Source organism: Pan paniscus, chromosome X (genome assembly GCF_029289425.2).
Source record: "Pan paniscus chromosome X, NHGRI_mPanPan1-v2.0_pri, whole genome shotgun sequence".
Taxonomy (NCBI): Eukaryota; Metazoa; Chordata; class Mammalia; order Primates; family Hominidae; genus Pan; species Pan paniscus.
The window spans coordinates 33,726,398-33,745,540 of record NC_073272.2 but is presented as its reverse complement, the minus strand read 5'-3'; the positions used below and the strand labels follow the sequence as shown (position 1 = coordinate 33,745,540).

Sequence of the window (19,143 nt, the reverse complement as noted above, 5' to 3'; positions counted from 1 at the left end):
AACGTTTATTTCTGTGAAACAAGAGATTTACACCTGAACAAGAAATAAAGTATAAAAATAAAATATGGCGTAATTCAATAAACAAATATGGAGCACTGACTATACATCCGATGTTTTACTAGGTATTTGGGATTCAAAAATAGAAAAGAGTGGGAATCATTTGAAGATGGTTATACCCTAGAACAATGAACTCAGTCTTTTCTTGGAAATTTATCTTTCCTAAATGTATTGAGTGTCATATATAGTAATATAATTGATAATTCATTTGATATATATTTAGTGGCATTTTCTTATTAATTAATATGCATGAGTCTATTTTCTCCTGAAAGAATCTAGATCAGTGCTTTCAAATAGAACTCCTGTGATGATGAAAATATTCTGCATTATCCATTTTTGTAACGACTACCTATTTGTGCCTTTTGAATACCTGGAGAGTTGGTCGTGTGACTGAGGAACTTGAGATTTTATTTTAGTGAATTTTGATTAACTTAAATGTTAATAGCGTTGTATGGCTAATGGGTACTGTAGCAGACACAGTAACTTTAGTTGACAAAAATGAAGTGTTAACATCATGGTGATTTTGGAGGTCTTGGGAAAGGGCATACACTATGTGATGGTGAATGAGTTAGAGAAATTTAGGGATATGGAGTAAAAAATGAGGACTCCAGAATGAAACTACCCAAATTGGAACCACACCTTTGTTGCTTGCTAGATTTGTGTCCTGGGAGCTGGTATTTAACCTCTTTGTCTCAGTTTCCTTCCATATAAAATGAAGATAATTGGATCTACCTGATATAATTGTTATAATATGAAGATAAACTTAGATAATAAATGTGAAAAGGTTAGCACAGTGCCTGGCACTGTGTATATTGAGAGTCAATACTCTCAATGTCAGTTACCTCTTAAGATGATAATGCAGTTTCTCAGCGGCAAGCTACGGTATGCTATGGCATGCTATGATACCCAAGAGGCTGATGAATTTATTCACATTGTTCTATTTCTGATAAAGAGATAGGTTTTCAGACACTAACTTTATTTGGAGTGTTGCTTTACCATCTCACATTTTTCTCTTAAAAAATTTATGAGGGATAATATAATCATTTATTTTCTACAAAGATTTATCTACTGGGGGGGGTGAGTGTTTCAGTCAATCAGCTCTGTGCTCAGATAGAAAACTGTTGGTATTGGAGGTACCACTGGGCCCTCGGTCAAGTCGCTTCATTTTGATAGACTAATCAATAGAAGCGAAGACAAGGTAGTTGAAATTGTGCTGTAATTCATTTTAAACGTTGTTGCATTTGTCTGTTTCAGTTACTGGTGGAAGAGTTGCCCCTGCGTCAGGGAATTCTCAAACAATTAAATGAAACTGGAGGACCCGTGCTTGTAAGTGCTCCCATAAGCCCAGAAGAGCAAGATAAACTTGAAAATAAGCTCAAGCAGACAAATCTCCAGTGGATAAAGGTTAGACATTAACCATCTCTTCTGTCACATGTGTTAAATGTTGCAAGTATTTGTATGTATTTTGTTTCCTGGGTGCTTCATTGGTCGGGGAGGAGGCTGGTATGTGGATTGTTGTTTTGTTTTGTTTTTTAACCTGACCGTTTGCTTTGGCTATATGTTTTGTTGTGGCTAGAAAAAATGATGATGGTGAATGGCTTTACATTAATGACCAAATGCCAAAATTTATACCACAATTTTTTGCAAAAATTATTCTGAAGAATCAGACTGAAGAAATGACGAAGTATTTAATTCAGTGGCCAGGCATGTACTGACAGTATTTAAGCTGAAAGGTCGTGGTCTGGTTCTAGTTAAACAAGTGTCATAAATCAAAATTAATTATTCACACCTGTGGTATAGACTTACTAATTAATGTACACTAACGTTCTCCACAAGTTTATTTATTTACTTACCTACTGATTTATTAACTTGTGAGTTTTCATCTTTCCACCTTGAATACTATATAAATCTAACAGTAATACTATTTATTAAATTAATACATATTTATTTTATATAAAGCATGTGGTACATATGAATTTATAGTAAAAAGCAACATCAATTGATCCAGCACTATTCATTCAAAGATAATCATTTCCCCACTGTATTTTCATGGCATCTTTGTCATAAATCAAGAGAACTTGTATGTATGAATCTGCTTCTGGATTCTGTATCCTCTTCCATTTGATTAAATCTGTACTTTAACAGTACTTCACTGGCTTAATTACAATCTTTTTTTTAAAACAATCCTACCGAGCTATAATTCACATACCATTAAACTCATTTAAAGTGAACAATTCAATCGTATTTCGGTGTTACTTTTTTAAGGTGTGATAAAATATATAACATAAAAAATTGTCATTTTAGTCATTTTGTATGTCCAGTTCAGTGGCATTTATTACAACCATCACCACAATTTATCCCCCACCCCCAGTTTTTTTTTTTCTTTTTTGGAGACAGAGTCTCGCTGTGTCGCTCAGGCTGGAGTGCAGTGGCGCCATCTCGGCTCACTGCAACTTCCGCCTCCCAGGTTCAAGTGGTTCTCCTGCTTCAGCCTCCCTAGTAGCTGGGATTACAGGCACCTGCCACCATGCCCAGCTAAGTTTTTGTATTTTTAGTAGAGATGGGGTTTTGCCATGATGGCCAGGCTGGTCTCAAAGTCCTGACCTCAGGTGATCCGCCCACCTTGGACTCCCAAAGTCCTGGGATTACAGCGTGAGCCACCGCGCCCAGCCTCCAAAATTTTTTATTACTCCAACCAGACAGTCTGTAACCATTAAGCAATAGTTCCCCTTTCTCTGTCTTCCCATCCGCTAGTAGCCTCTGGACTACTTTCTGTTTCTATGAATTTGGCTATTCTAGATCTTTTATATAATTGGAATTATATATTTGCCACTTTGTGTCTGCCTTACTTCCCTCAGCATAATATTTTCAAGGTTCATCTATGTCGTAGCATGTGTCAGAACTTCATTCCTTTTTATGACTGAATAATATTCCATTGTATGTATATATGCAATCATTTTATTTAAATATTTTGGATCTGGTTGTGTAAACCTTCCACTTTGTTCTTCCTATTCAAGATTGCCTTGGCTACTTTTGGTTCTTTGAATACATTTTAGAACTATATTGTCTATTTTTACATAAAGCCTTCCAGGATATTGATTGAAATTTTGTGAATCTGGAGCTCAGTCAACATCTTTACAATACTGAGTCATCTAATTTGTGAACACTTTGAATTGTGTCAGGTTATTTATTGTATTTTTTAAATTGACGATGCTGACATTCTAATAACAAATCATTTACACGACTGATAAAATATTTAGGAACTAAAATAAGTACCAATTTTATGACATTAAAACCATAATGTGCGCTTAAGTGTCTCTATTTCAAGCAAGTAGTTATTTGAAAAAAAAATCCCTTCTTGGTTTCTACCTTTAATGATTGCAAAACATCTGTGTAAAGATACAGACTTTTATGTATGGAGGGAAGGTGGTGTCCCAGCAATTAAATTTTATAGCTACATAACAATACAAATGAAATCATCCCTCATAAAAAGAGAACAAGGAGGAAGGATACCCAAAATGTTCTACAATATCTCAGTACATCTTACGACAAAAAGAAGAACAAAAATTATAATTGTAGGAAATATGAGAGAACTATCTACAATATACAATAGCAGCTTTGTGGGTTGTGAAAGAGTCAAGGTTTTATGTGTCCTGCAACAGAATAAAAAGTCAAATTTTTATGATAGAAAGTGAAAACTGAGGTTACGAACACCATCATGTATAGACTTATATTACTACAACATCCATAATATCTGTTTCCTATGCCAAAATTATAATTTTAATGCAATGTCTTTGCCATTAAATGCCACAGGATTTGGAATTTTATTCATTAGTCATATTAAAATTATTTAATCATCTTTTCTCCATCCATATGCCTCTGTATCCCTGTTAGTTTAGATTTAGGGATAGAAAGCAAATGATCAGTACCAGATTTAGGTAAGTAACACAAGTTTTTTTAAAAGTAAAAGAAAATGGCTTATAACACTGGCAGACAGTCTTGATCTTCATTAAATCTCAAGCTCTTACTTATTACAGGAGGGTAGAAATAAAGCGGACCCCCTCCCTGTGTTCTCCAGCCCTACCCTTCATCCAAAGGTTAGAGTGGGTGATATAATTGGAACTAGTGGGTCATAGTTACTGCGACATGAATATGTCAGTTCCTTAGTACATAGTATCTCCAAACATATCCTAATATCATAATCAGTTGGCAGGTGACTTTCTCCACAGCTAACTCTAATATGCTGCATTCTGCGTATTGAGCCAACTGACCCCTCACTTTTGTACCTTTATTTTATTTTTTTATTTATATTTTGAGACAGAGTCTCACTTTGTCACCCAGGCTGCAGTGCAGTGGCACGATCTCGGCTCACTGCAACCTCCACCTCCCGGGTTCAAGTGATTCTTCTGCCTCAGCCTCTCGAGTAGCTGGGACTACAGGCGCGCACCACCACACCCAACTAATTTTTGTATTTTTAGTAGAGATGGAGGGTTCACCATGTCGGCCAGGCTGGTCTCGAACTCCTGACCTCATGATCTGCTCACCTCAGCCTCCGAAAGTGCTGGGATTACAGGCGTGAGCCACCGCGCCTGGCCTGTACATTTATGTTTCATTACTGAAGAGAGAAAACAGCAGGTGAAGATAATATAGCTATTTCTTTAAGGGAGTGGTGGACGGTATAATGAGTTCATTGCAAAAGCGTGTTACCTTGCCTTGGCCTGGGTAGCTTCTCTTTAAGCAGAAATGGAAAGGGTTGCTTTAAACTGAATATAGCCATTAGCGTAAATTTATGGGTACCTTCATGCAATGAAGGCTCATGAAATGATATCCTCATTCTTGTCTAATACATAACTTGACCTTTTACAGCCTTTAACAATAATACCCATAAGAGCCACAAAGTGGGGATGTTATTAAAGCTAGCCTCTGTGTTCCTCTCTCTGATCATCTCATTCTATGATCTTCACCCACACTTCTGACTCAGGTGTTTTTAATATTTATCCCTCTTCATATTTCTTTGTATTTTCTCTGAACATGCATGTGGGTGTAGGAGGCTCTCTCGCCATCATCATCACTCTCTTCCTCTATGTTTCTCACTTTTAGGCTAATTTTCATCTATGAATTGACACGTTACTATATTTATTAGGAATCTTCTTTTTGTTTTTTTTGAGACAGAGTTTTGCTCTGTCGCCCAGGCTGGAGTGCAATGGCGCGATCTCCACTCACTGCAACCTCTGTCTCCTGGGTTCAAGCGATTCTCCTGCCTCAGCCTCCCGAGTAGCTGGGATTACAGGCATGCACCACCACGCCTGGCTAACTTTTGTATTTTAAGTAGAGACGGGGTTTCACCATGTTGATCAGGCTGGCCTTAAACTCCCGACCTCAGGTGATCCGCCCACCTCGGCCTCCCAAATTGCTGATATTACAGGCGTGAGCCACCGCACCTGGCCATGAATCTACTTTTCTATTTGCATATTTGCCACTCTTTTTCTGCCCCAGTTGTTTATGTAACACATTCTCTTCTACTCTCCTTCCCTGACCCCGTTAATCCCAGTTTCATCTCTTTCATGTCTTTTTATTTTGTGTCCCCTTTCCTCATTCTTCATTGCTCTTTGTATATGTTATATGTGGGTATTTTTTAACTACCCATTTATTTAAAACCAAAATATGCTTTATCATTCTTTATTTTTGAACACCGAGTCCTAGAAAGGTTATGTGACTTATTTGAGACCATGTAACTTTCTATTTAAATATAAAAGTGATTCCAAAATAAACAGCAGGGGTTTTAAACTTTTGGTGAAGCTCAAGTGATTTTTATGTGGATAATATCCTAATATTAAAATGGGGATTTATTTTCTTTTAAAAAAACTATATGAGTTTTTGCTTCGGTTTTTGCCCTTTTTGAGAACTAGATGCTATGTTTTAAAATTACTTTCTAGAACCTTCTCTGCTGTGGAACATTTACAGTTGTGTAATATAGCAAAACATGTTTATGTTGTTTCAGAATTAGTTAAAATCCTACTATTTTTAATGTCAAGTAATTTTACAGGTGGTGTACGTTATGCATTCCTATTAGTTTTAATAAATATGTTTTCATTTTGTTAAATAAGTTTAAATTTTTCATCGTATTTTACATGTAAACAGTAATTTACTATCTACACATAAAATACCATTTACAAATAAAATATACTGTTTATATGTAAATGGTAAATTACTATTTGAATTTGTTACTGCCCAGACAGTATAAAATGGTGCACATAAAGAAAAAAGCATTTTGGAAAACAATTAAGAAATTTGGCTGGAAAGTGAATTTTAGTTAAGTGCATCTTACTCACTTTACCGAGGAAAAAGGTAGGTTTCCAAATACAACATATATAACAAACCTTTAATATGGGAATAATTTTTGTAATATTGATAATAATACAGGTATTATTTTCAAAAAATCACCAAATAAAAATTATGAAAGTAAAAATATAGTGCAACTCCTAGCACAAACTATCTTCCACAATATACAGTTGGCTGTATCTAAATTGCCAGAAATCTGGTTCATTTTGTATTAATCTCTAATCATGTTGCTTCTAAATATGTATCTGAGGAGTAAACATTTCAGATTTATTTTCATTTGTATAAGGTAAATGAATGTTTAGTCTTTTTCCAGACATATTTGCTATGTAATGACAGTCATTATTAGTCATCAGTATAAATGTGAGTAGCAAAAAGGAGAAAATTAAATAAAGCTAGAGCTTGGCTTTCCGACTCCTTGCTCAAAAATGGACACTTTGTCCAATCAATTTCATATCACAAGATGACGATTAATAGATTGTTCTAATAGTTACCATTCAGTCCTGCCCTTAACGTGATTTTTTTTCAACCAAATGATAGAATCTTCACTGGCATTGTTACCATATTGACTGGTATTTATGGAACCCTGGAAAAAAAAATGCTGTAAAATATATAGTAGGAATTATAATAATCATTATAGGAAATCATTTCTCTAGCTGGAAGTCATAGCAGGGACCAGATAGTTCCACTGGAGCTTTTATGTGCTCATGATTTTCTCCCTTGAAGTGTATTTGTAACACAGTTCACACAGTTTTTAATTTTATAAATCTGTGTGCTAAAACGCTATTATATAAGAAAACGGGCCGGGTGTGGTGGCTAACGCCTGTAATCCCAGCACTTTGGGAGGCCCAGGTGGGCAGATCACAAGGTCAGGAGATCGAGAGCATCCCAGCCAACATGGTGAAACTCCGTCTCTACTAAAAATACAAAAATTTGCTGAGCGTGGTGGCGTGTGTCTGTAATCCCAGCTATTTGGGAGGCTGAGGCAGGAGAATCACTTGAACCAGGGAGTAGGAGGTTGCAGTGAGCCAAGATCATGCCACTATACTCCAGCCTGGCGACAGAGCAAGACTCCATCTCAAAAAAAAAAAAAAAAAAAGGTGTTCACCTATTTATTGGGCATATAGTCTGATAGTTCCCAGAAACCCATTATCTTGAATGTTTTCTTTATGTAAGTTCCTGGAAATCCATTATTTGGATGTTTTCTTTATGTAGTTAATAATTACAGCAAAGCTGTAATTAAATTATTTATTCAAGAGCTATCTATTAAAGGACTACTATGTGCCACATTCTGTTCTAAGCATATCATAATCACTTCCCACCCTTCCCTTATTTAAAGGACATGCATAATTTTATAGGGCTTGGCATTATAAATATTCATATCTCTAATTTATAGTTGCTAAACAGTTTGAAGCTGAGGGTTGGGGGAAGGGAGTAGTAATTTAAAGTTTATAACATAAGCATCCTTGACTTTGCCTCCTGTAATTTCACACTGACATGAGGTTTATTACTAGGTTGTGTGTCATGAGTACATCTCAATTTGCTCTGACTGTTCTGGTTTTTGCCTGTTATCCTATCATAATTTTTCATAGCTCCCTCTTTCATTGTCGTAAGTATTCCACTTTAGAAGATAAAATATATAGAGAGGGTCACTCTAGTTATGAGAACAAACATCAGGCTTTTAGAGCTAGGCTTGGACCAGTGCTCAATAACTATTATTATCATTATTGCTTTTGTTCTTAGTAGCATCATCGTCCTTGTCATCATCATCTACCTTCCTAATACTTTAGTTAAGCTGAGAATTTTGGCCTATCCAAGAAATCTGATTGCCATTATTACCGAATTAATCACTCTTTAATGACAATGGTATATAAGAATACGTGATATTTAAGTTTCCAAATTATTGAAATGTTACGCTGTGTATGGAAAACTCTTTCTAACCGTGTTTTTTCTCTACTCTCAAATCGTAACAATCGTCAACACAGAAGAAGACTTTTATGACCAAATTTGTGGGATTTTTTTCCCCATGCACCAAACAGCAGGCACCAGCTGGGTGTCTCTAATTCAGTTCTGACACTATCCACCCAGAGATAGTGTCAGATCCCATAGATTGAGGGCTCAGTCCCGAGGTCTGCCTCCTCTGCACCCCCCTAGCGCACGCGCGCGCGCGCACACACACACACACACACACACACACACACACACACCAGTCTCAAGTCCAGGCCTCTGGAACTTCTAACCCATGGGCTTCAAGTTGGGGTTCCCATGACCCTCTCTTTGGGTTCAACTAATTTGCTGGAGCAGCTCACAGAACTCAGGAAAACACTCACTTTCACCTGTTTATGATAAAGGATATTGCAAAGGACACAGATGAAGAGATGCATAGGGTGAGGTATGGTTGGGGTGGAGGGACGGAAAGGGGCATGGAGCTTCCATGCCCTCCCTGAGTGCACCACCCTCTAGGAATCCCCACCTGTTCAGCTACCCGGAAGCTCACTGGACTCTGTCCTCTTTGTTTTTTATGGAAGCTTCATGACATCAGCATTCCTTCCCCAAGGGTATATGGTGGGACCCTCTAACAGGAGGTTCTTAAGACCTATAATCTGAAAGGCGAGGGAACATTAGAGTGAAAGGAGAGCAGGAGAAGATCAGAGGCCTGCCCCTGAGACCCAACGCAACCAACATTATAACAAAAAAGTGTAACAAGGGCTATGGGTGTTATGAGCCAGGAACCTGGATAGAAACCAGTATGTACTAAAATACCATATAGGCAATGCCAAGAATATGGATCAGACACTTTACAAACAAGGAAAAAGTAAACAGGAGTGATGAGGAGGTAATTTACTGCAGGCATTAATGATGAGATTATGAATTATGGATTCCACTTGCTACTAGCTATGTGATCTTATACCTACTCTGTCCATACCTAAGTTATAACATCCATAAAATTCAGAGACTAAAAGAAGACACTTCCCCAGGTTGTGGTGAAAATTCAATGAGGTAGTAAATGGGAAATGTGTAACACAGTACCTGGCATATTGTAATTGCTCAAAAAATGTTAGATTAAAAACAGTAGGAGCAATACTAAAATAGAAGAATGCAAAGAGCAAGCACAAAATCATCTCTGATTCTCACCTCCAAATTCTCCAAAAGTCTCACCTTCTTAATCAAAGTTGTAAATATGGCTCTCGGGGAGAAAGCTGAACTATGTGCTACTATTATGAATGCAACAGGTGAAGAAGAGGAGAGTTAGAGGCAGCAAGACAACCAAATGGCTCTCGTGGAAGGCACAGAGGATTTTCAGCCACTGCTCTCCTATTCCGCTGATATTATTTTCATTTTCTATGACCAACTAGCATTTCAGCTAAAATGTGTTGGAAAATGATAGATTTTTCTCCTCATATTGCCTAAGAAGCCCAACAAAGCCAGCATTGTTTTCAAACACCAGCATTCTCACTTTCAAAGTATGAACATAATTCAGAGGACTTTTAATTCTGAACATCATTTTTATCAATCTGTTGGCCTGATTTTAACCCAGAAATCCAAGCGGAAAGCAATTAAACTTTCACACTGCTTCTCCATCCCTTCCCCCTACCTTTATTTTTGACATCAGTTTCCCTCAATTTGGCAAAGGAAAGGAAAAGCATTTGTAGAAGGTTACACTGAAGCTAGATAATTTTCTATTAGGAAACCTCACCAAATACAAGATAATTTGTTCATTCCAATATAATAATGTTTTAAAAAATATAACAAAAATCCAGCATAAATTGTGAAGCACTGATACTTGTATAACAACTAATTTCCATATTGAAACTTTATTGTTGCCACTATCTACATACTGAAAATGTGTATCAAGCATGTAAATGTGTCACTTAAGTATGCTGTGCCCTAGATTTTATTTAAAAGTTAAGCTAATTTTCAACTAAAAACAAATTCGACTATTCTTAGCAATCTCTCCTCCCTGTTCATGATGGATTTAAAATGATGAAGAGTATAAATGATGATGAAAAGAGAAAGGAGGAGAAAAATTTCATAACTCTGCATCTTCAGTGTAGCATTTTTAAGTAACTCCTTTATTAGCACAAAGGTGTTTGCCTGAAGCAATGACTTCTAGAAAGGAGAAGAAATGACATAATAAAAGGGGATTTTGCTAATATAAAATGTTTTTTCTTTCCTTTTGTTTCTGCAATGCTTTTACTTACATAGCACCAACCCTGAGACTAGAGGGAGTTTCCTTCCTTTCTAATAATTTAATAATCGTGAAATGATATTAAATGGAAGTTTTCATATGCCAACTCCTTAAACTGAGGTTAAATAAGGAACAAAGATTAAAGGCCATATTTAAGACCACATATTGTAAATTCTAACCCAGTTTCATTTATTATATCACCTGCAAAGCCAATATGCCATACAAAAGTAAAATAACAGGGTGATTTTTATTAAAGATCAGAATCATACCAAAAATGAACTTTTCTGTCAAATCTTTATACTCATACATCAAGATGTGAGTTTATTTATGTAGTTAAAATAACTTAATACTAAATGCTGACTACTATATTCATGTCAGCTGACCCCTAGTGCTTCAAACCATAGAAAAGGGATACCAAATGCTGGGTTGGCTGTGTATTCCATTTTTGCCGTATACCACCTGCCAAGGCTTATAACAGATCTGTGATGGGTTTCTTACCTTTTATTGTGTAGAAAATGGATTGATAGATTAGGCCTGGGGCCAGTGAACCATGGAACCCCAGGTTTGCAAGAAAGAGTTTATCACCCTTTGATGTTATTTCTGTCTCGTGTCAGCTGAGAAGGATGAGCTAGATTATCTGAAAGTAAGCTGGATGCCAAAATCAGCATTCCCCTCATTTATCCACCTTATGGTTCGGGGCAAGACCACTGTATGGGTAACAAAAGGGCTGATAAGGGCCTGATGGAGAAATTTGGTTTTTCTCCCTTTTAATTGGCTTGCTGATATTAGAACTAATTACAAGACCTTGACGAGAGCATTTCATTGTTTGTTGCTAGAGAAAATCAATCAGTTTTGTTGTGGAAGTGAAAGCATTTGAGCTGAATGTTTCACTTATAATTTGTGAACATTTTCAGTTATCACCGGGACAAGTATAGTCCATCTTTGGCATGGTTGGCCAAGTGTGGTGGGAAAAGAGATGGACCAGCAAATGGGCCAGAAACCAAAGTCATCAAAAGGGTATTTCAAGAAAACTCTATTTGTTCTGATAGTTACATTCTGTAGGCAATCCGTGACTGATGACTGATGCTTATACCTCAAATGCAGTCTAAAAATATTTTTCTATGAAAGTGACACATTCTGACTGTGATGTGGGTGACATCAACAGTTTTGAATAGGACAGTACTTCTTGGACTTATTGAAACTTTTATAAAAGAATGAACATTCTGAACTCAATTGCAATGTAAATGACTATCATGAAGATTGCTTCTGTTGGTGCTGTGACTTTTGTGACAAATTTTAGACCATTGCAGTTATCTCCTAGAGGTTGCTTTATTGTTTTATTTTCATCAGTGATGTGTATTTTATCAGTGATGTTAGAATCACTGAGATGCTGGTAAAGGAAGAGAAAAAAATTAATATTCAGGTGCTATATAGGCCCTTATTCATTGAGAACAAATAAAGGACAACACACAAAACAGGAAAATTAATAGAAAAGACACTCTATGGGTAAGATTTCATATAGTTTGGGAGCAGACAAAAACTATTTAAATTACTAAAATAATTAAGAAAGATGTTGAGGCCGGGCACGGTGGCTCACGCCTGTAATCCCAGCACTTTGGGAGGCCAAGGATGGCAGGCCACTTAAGGTCAGAGTTCAAGACCAGCCTGGCCAACATGGTCAAACCCTGTCTCTACTAAAAATACAAAAATTAGCTGGGCGTGGTGGCACATGACTTGAATCACAGCTACTTGGGAGGCTGAGGCAGGAGAATCATTTGAACCCAGGAGGTGGAGGTTGCAGTGAAAGGAGATCACGCCACTGCATTCCAGCCTGGGCAACCGAGTGAGACTCTGTCTCAAACAAACAAACAAAAAAGATAAAAAGAAAGATGTTGACATTAACATGTTCAAGTCTTTATGCTGAAACTAGAATGCAGTATGATTAAATAATCATTCCTACTTTGAGTGAAGGATTAGTTTTCTTAAAGACACCCCTTTCCAGCTTCTCAGTTCGCGTGTGGTTAATTCCCAACATGGCCTCAAATATTCTAATGGTTTGTGTAATGAGTGCCACCGTTCCACCTTCTTATTCTCCATGCCTCATCTCAGTCCTGGAAAGATCACTAAACTTGCAGTTCATAACTCAGTCTAGACCCAGGTTCAACACTCACTAACTCATAACTATGGGCCACTTATTTAAATCTCTTAGTGCCTCTAGTTCCTCATTTGTCCAACAGTGATGCATTATGAAGCATGTTTGCCCATCTCTCAGGGTCTCGTGAGGAACTAAAAACACAATATATACTATCGTACTTTATTACGAGGAGTTAAGTTGTGGTTACTATTACAAAGTAGGTTACCATAAAATTCTAATAGCAGTGGTAAGGGGTAAAGATCCACGTGCCATCACGTAGAACAGAACTTCTCAAACTTTAATGTACGGCAGGTCCTTGAATAATGTCGTTTCATTGAACATCAATGTGTTATAATATTGGCAAGGGAAAAAATTGTATCTCAGCTAGGGGGGCACTGTCTATGTGGGGTTTTCTTTTGTCTCTGTGGGTTTTCTTCTAGTACTCTGGTTTCCTCACATATCCCAAACAGTGCACGTTAGGGGAATTGGTGTGTCTACATTGTCCCTATGTGAGTGTTTATGTGTCTGTGACTGTGCCCTGTGATAGAATGGCATCCCTGCCAGTGTTGGCTCCTGTCTGGTGCTCTGAGTTGCCAGGATGGGCTCTGGCCTCCCAAGTCCCTGAACTGGAATACGTGGCTTGGAAAATGAGTGACTGAATTAATATAAATTACTGTGAAATAAAAATTCATATAGTATTCAATAATCATAAAGATGTGTGACAATAATTGATGCTCTACAGAAGTGCGCAGTGAGCTGCCATATTGATTATTGTTTGTTTTTGAACTTTGTGGTGAGAGAAGGCAATCCTGGCAGTTTATGCTTTGCAAACATTTATTCCTTGAATGAACCACCGCCACTGCCAACACTGTCACTCACTGATTCACCAAAAACTGGGTAAATAATTTTCCTACTGGTTTTTATTAATCTTTCTAAAGTGGATGTATATCTCACATTTATTTCTGAGTTTAATATTAGAAGTGCTTGGGGTCTTTATTTAGATGTTGGATCATGTTTTGTGAACACAGGTATGCAGTAGGAACTTAATTCTTGTTTATCAATTAGCCTATGGTAAGATTGGTTTCATTATATGTCATTTTGCCTAAGTCACAGTTTCCCAGAATCTATCAACAACATTAATTGATGACTTACTGAAACAGGAATCACCTTGAGATCTTGTTAAAATCAGGTTACTGATTCAATGGTTCTTGCATAGGACCTGAGGTTCTGCATTTCCCCCCCTAATTTCAAGATGCTGGTTCCCTGGTCCCCTTGCTCTACTTCTTAAATGGTAGGGAGGTAGAGAGTGGCTATCAAGAGTCTGTGTAGGAGTTGACCACCAATCCCATTCAATGGAATGCATACAGTGTGTTCTGAGATACTGGAAAGGCCTTTGCAAAAAGATGTTGTCTCTTGATATTTATGAAGCACATTCATCCGACCACAGAAGATACATATCAACTTTGACAGAAAATATGAACACATTCAAATGATTTATACCTTTGAAACATAGATCGTTGTGGGGTTCATAACCCAAGTATAACTTTCCCACAGATTCACTCAATTTCCTTCCTCTTTCTGTGCAATATATTGTATATTGCAAGAAGCTCACCTCCACTCACCTTATTCCTCAGGCTTTCTTCTCAACTATCTTCTGTATAGATTTAACCAGTGGGAGGCGTTGGCAGGAGATTGGAGAGCAGGAGAAGGGGAGATTTCAGGGTATTTCTTTCCCTCTTTCACTGCTTTGGGCAACAGCTGATACAGAGTAAGTGGCCAAAAAATACTAGCTATTATTAGGTCTTCTAATAATGATCTTCTAAAATCACTTTTTCAGTGGTTACCCCCATTGATTTGCCATGAATATCTCTTCAGACATCTTTGCAAAGAATTGAGCCTGACTTTAGATACTCATTCAAAATCAAAATCAGTAATTTTAGGATTGAGGACTCTGGTATTATTTAAGAACTCTTAACTGTACCAAGCCTCACTCCCATTTCTGGCTTTCCCCTATATATCAGTTATGTAATAACTACAATAGTGTAAAATTTGCAATAGTGTTATGTAACAAATCACCCTAAAACTTATTGACTTAAAATTATCACCGTTTATAATTGCACACAGTCTGTGGGGTCCCGTGAGCTGTTGTGTTGTTCTGGCTCACTCATACATTTTCAGTCAGCTAATGGGTGAGCTAGGGGCTGGCTTATCTAGCATAAGCTCAGCTAGGATGATTCACCTCTGCTCCATATGGTCTGTCATCCTTCGGCAAGCGCTCCTGGGCTTATTGTCATGCAAGAAACAGGATTCTAATAGAGAAGGAAACAAGACTTCTTGAAGCTTAAGCTTGGAGCTGGCTCACTCATTTCTAACACATTTTTTTAACCAAAGCAAATCACAAGGCAGGCCCATATTCAGGGATTAGGGAAATAGGTTACAACTCCTGATGGTAGCAACTTTAAAAGTCACATTGCAAAAAGATGTGCATACAGAGAGGTCATCAGTGCAATCTACCACACCTTGCAATCTATTAAGTTTCTCACCCCCTCACAAGTAAGGTATTCAATTAAGATGCATTCCTATGTATTCAGATTTCTAATCAACTAATCCTGATTCTCACGTAATACTGACACAGTATCAATATTCTCAAAAGCCAATAGTCTAGAGGGTCACAAAGATCCTCAAAGATACTTTATGCAAAATCCTAGGAGTATAGAAACAGTACATTGGTTTATGTATACATTCAGTATTTATTAAGTGTTTCCAATATGGTATAATGTTAAGGAATGAGGATAGAGTTATGAACAGACAGACACTTGTCTTTATGGATCTTACATTTGGAGGGGGACAAACATTAAAATGGATTATATAATTACAAATGCAGCTGTTCTCATTGTCTTTTCAGATTTCTCAGGGTGTAGACTGAGCTACTATAATAAAAATACCCCAAGTTTCCATGTTTCAAACAATATAGATATGTGTATCTTTCCCACATAAAGTCCAGCCTAGGTACGTAGTCTCTGCTCTAAAAAGGAACACAGGCTAGCAAGGCAGCTATACTATTCTCAGTATAATACTGCATTTAAAAATCTCCATGCTGGTCCCACAAATATCCATGCACTCTCTTTCTTATCAAGAGAACACACAGTGCCTTCCCAAGAGAGACCAGTCAAAGTCTCATTCACTTACTGCATCCAGCTAAAAGTCCATTGTCTGTGGATGATGCACTGTCTTCTCCATCACATCAAGATATGGTTCCTCATGGTCCAGTGACCTATAAAGTGAAAGTTATGCTATCTGCTCCTACCACAACCAATTCTCTCTTTTTAAAATTTTTTTAAATTTTTGTGGGTACATAGTAGGTTATATATTTATGGGGTACTTGAGATGTTTTGACACAAGCATGCAATGCATAATAATCACATCATGGAGAATGGGGGATCCATCCTCTCCAGCATTAATCTTTTGTGTTACAAACAATCCAATTATACTCTTATTTATTTTTAAATGTGCAGTTACATTATTTTGACGATAGTCACCCTGTTGTGCTATCAAATACTGAGTATTATTCATTTTTTATAACTATTTTTTGTACCCATTAACCATCCCGCTGCCCCCTCCCCGACTCCTCCATTATCCTTCCCAGCCTCTGGTAACTACCTTTCTACTCTCTGTGTCCATGAGTTCCGTTGTTTTGATTTTTAGATTCTGCAAATAAGTGAGAACATGAGATGTTTTTCTGTGCTTGGCTTATTTTGCTTAAGATAATGACCTCCATTTCCATCCATGTCGTTGCAAATGACAGGATCTCAATCTTTTTTATGGCAGAATAGTACTCCATTTGTGTATATGTACCACGTTTTCTTTATCCATTCATTTGTTGATGGACACTTAAATTTTTTCCAAACCTTGGCTATTGTGAATAGAGCTGCAATAAACATGGGAATGCAGATATTTCTTCAATATACTGATTTCCTTTCTTTGGGTATATACCCAGCAGTGGGATTGCCGGATCATAGGGAAGCTCTATTTTTTGTTTTTTGAGGAACCTCCAAACTGTTCTCTATAGTGGTTGTACTAATTTATATTCCTACCAACAGTGTGCAAGGTTTTCCTTTTCTCCACATTCTCTCCAGCACAGGTACAAAGACAGCAGTAAGTGCTGGACCACCTATGCAAGACCTAGACTATAAATCCAGTACTTCTCTCCCTCTCCACACCCCCATACCCACCACTCCATTCTGAGTTTTCAAATGTAAGCTAAGATAAATGATTCAATAAACCTTTTTGAAGTCAAGGATAAGAAAAATAGTTGCTTTTTACGTAATCCCACCATCAAAGTAATAATTGCTTAGTTCAAATTGTGGTGATGCAAACAAGGAAAGCAAGAGAGCATAAAACGGGGGGATCTGACGCAGTCCAGAAGTGGAGGGAATGGTTGTTTTTAGATAATTATTAGAGAAGATACTGTGATTTGGTTTGAAGGCAAAGCTCACTGAAGTTCTCTAGTTCTAGATACACCTATCGAAAAATTCTTACCCAAACAAATGTCTCAGTGATAAGAGCAGCCTTTCCTCAAATGCCTAAGTGTTTTTGTTTTGTTTTTTTTGTTTTGTTTTGTTTTGTTTTGTTTTTGTTTTTGTTTCAAAATCTTCCTCTGGAATGGATGCTGACCTTGTCATTGACTTATTCTTCACCACAACTCAGTCATATTAATCTTGAAAGAGACAGAGAGGCCACTGTCTCTGCTAATAATTTACATAATTGTTTTTCTACAATTTGGTGCTAATTAAAATGTGAAAGGGGTAGTGATGATATAGGTAAATGTAATAAGGTCATTCTTTGTTCCTGAGAGCAAAGATAATGTCACCAGAAAGGATTGTCTGTATATTCACATAAGAGCAGGAAACAGGAAGAGAGACACAGTAAGGTAAAATAGCATAGTAGTATATCACATAGTCTGGTATAGCCAATGTAGAATATTTATTTCAAAAAACAAATAAAGATAAAGTTCTGCTTCACTTTGAGAAGCTGTTTTTTTAATCCTGTGTAGTTAGTTCGACATGTTACTACTCTGCCTGGTTCAAATTTTGATTTCACTCTGCTCCAGTTATATATGCTATGCAACAAACCACTCTAAAAGTTACTGGCTTAAAATAAGATAGTTTTACGATTTCTCATAATTCTGAGAGTTGACTATGATATTCATCTGCTTCACCTGATATCAACCAAGACACTGGGACAGCTGGAAAGTCCAAAATGGCCTCACTCACATGACTGGCAGTTGGTGCTGCCTACCAGCTGAGAACTCAGCTAAAGCTATTGGCCATGAGCCTCAGTTTGTTTCCATTGTCTTCTCCATGTGTCTCCTTTGGCTTCCCCACAGCTTGGTGGTTGAGTTCTGTGAAGAAGCCTTCCAAAAGAACAAGCACCAATCTTCAAAGACTTATCAAGCTTCTGTTTGTATCACACTTGCTACTATCCCATTGGCCAAAGCCAGGCATATGGCCAAGTTCAGAATCAAAATGAGAAGGGACTACACAAAGGCATGAATCCAAGAGGCATGATTAATTGTGGGGCTGCCAAATAATCGCCTTCCACAAATTCCTTACTAGCTGTGTCATCTCTCTGTGGTCTCAGTTTTCTCACCTGGAAACAGGAACAAAAATGGCCCTACAAAAATGGACTGAGATATATTAGGTTGGTGCAAAAGAAATTGCAGTTTGGGACCGTGAATTTTAAATCATTATAACTAGGCTCAAGCACATCTTTATTAATCAAAGTAGGAACCGTTACAGTCAACACATTTTTGCCAAGAAGAAATAAGTGTGTTTATTCCTGTAGCATAAAAATTCATGCTTTGGGATTCAATGAACTCTTGGAAAGCATTTTCTTCATCCTGCTAATTGTGGAAGCATTTTCCCTGTAAAAAGTTGTCGAGATGCTTGAAGAAGTGGTAGTCAGTTGGTTGAGAGGTCAGGTAAATATGGCAGATGAGGCAAAACTTCCTAGCCCAATTCATTCAACTTGTGAAGCGTTGGTTGTGCGACATGCGGTCGGGCGTTGTCACAGAGAAGAATTGGGCCCTTTCTGTTGACCACTGCTGGCTGCAGGCATGGCAGTTTTTGATGTATCTCATCAATTTACTGAGCATACTTCTCAAATGTAGTGGTTTCGCCGGGATTCAGAAAGCGGTAGTGGGTCAGGCCAGCAGGAGACCAGTGAACAGTGACCATGACTTTTGGTACAAGTTTGGCTTTGGAAAGTGCTTTGGAGCTTCTTCTCAGTCCAACCACTGAACTGGGCATCGCCAGTTGTCGTATAAAATCCACTTTTTGTTGCACGTTACAATCCGATCAAGAAATGGTTTGTTGTTGTTGGCGTAGAATAAGAGAAGATGGCACTTCAAAATGACGATACTTTT

The 19,143-nt window shown here is 37.5% G+C and overlaps 1 protein-coding gene across 1 annotated transcript in view; it reads left to right on the top strand.

The window, feature by feature from the left end:
- The window catches only part of DMD (dystrophin), a 2,218,635-nt gene that overhangs the window by 1,403,021 nt on the left and 796,471 nt on the right, over positions 1-19,143 (top strand). Inside the window, exon 47 of the mRNA XM_063601607.1 lies at positions 1,312-1,461. Coding sequence (XP_063457677.1) covers positions 1,312-1,461 — 150 coding nt within the window. The remainder of the gene's footprint in view (positions 1-1,311; positions 1,462-19,143) is intronic.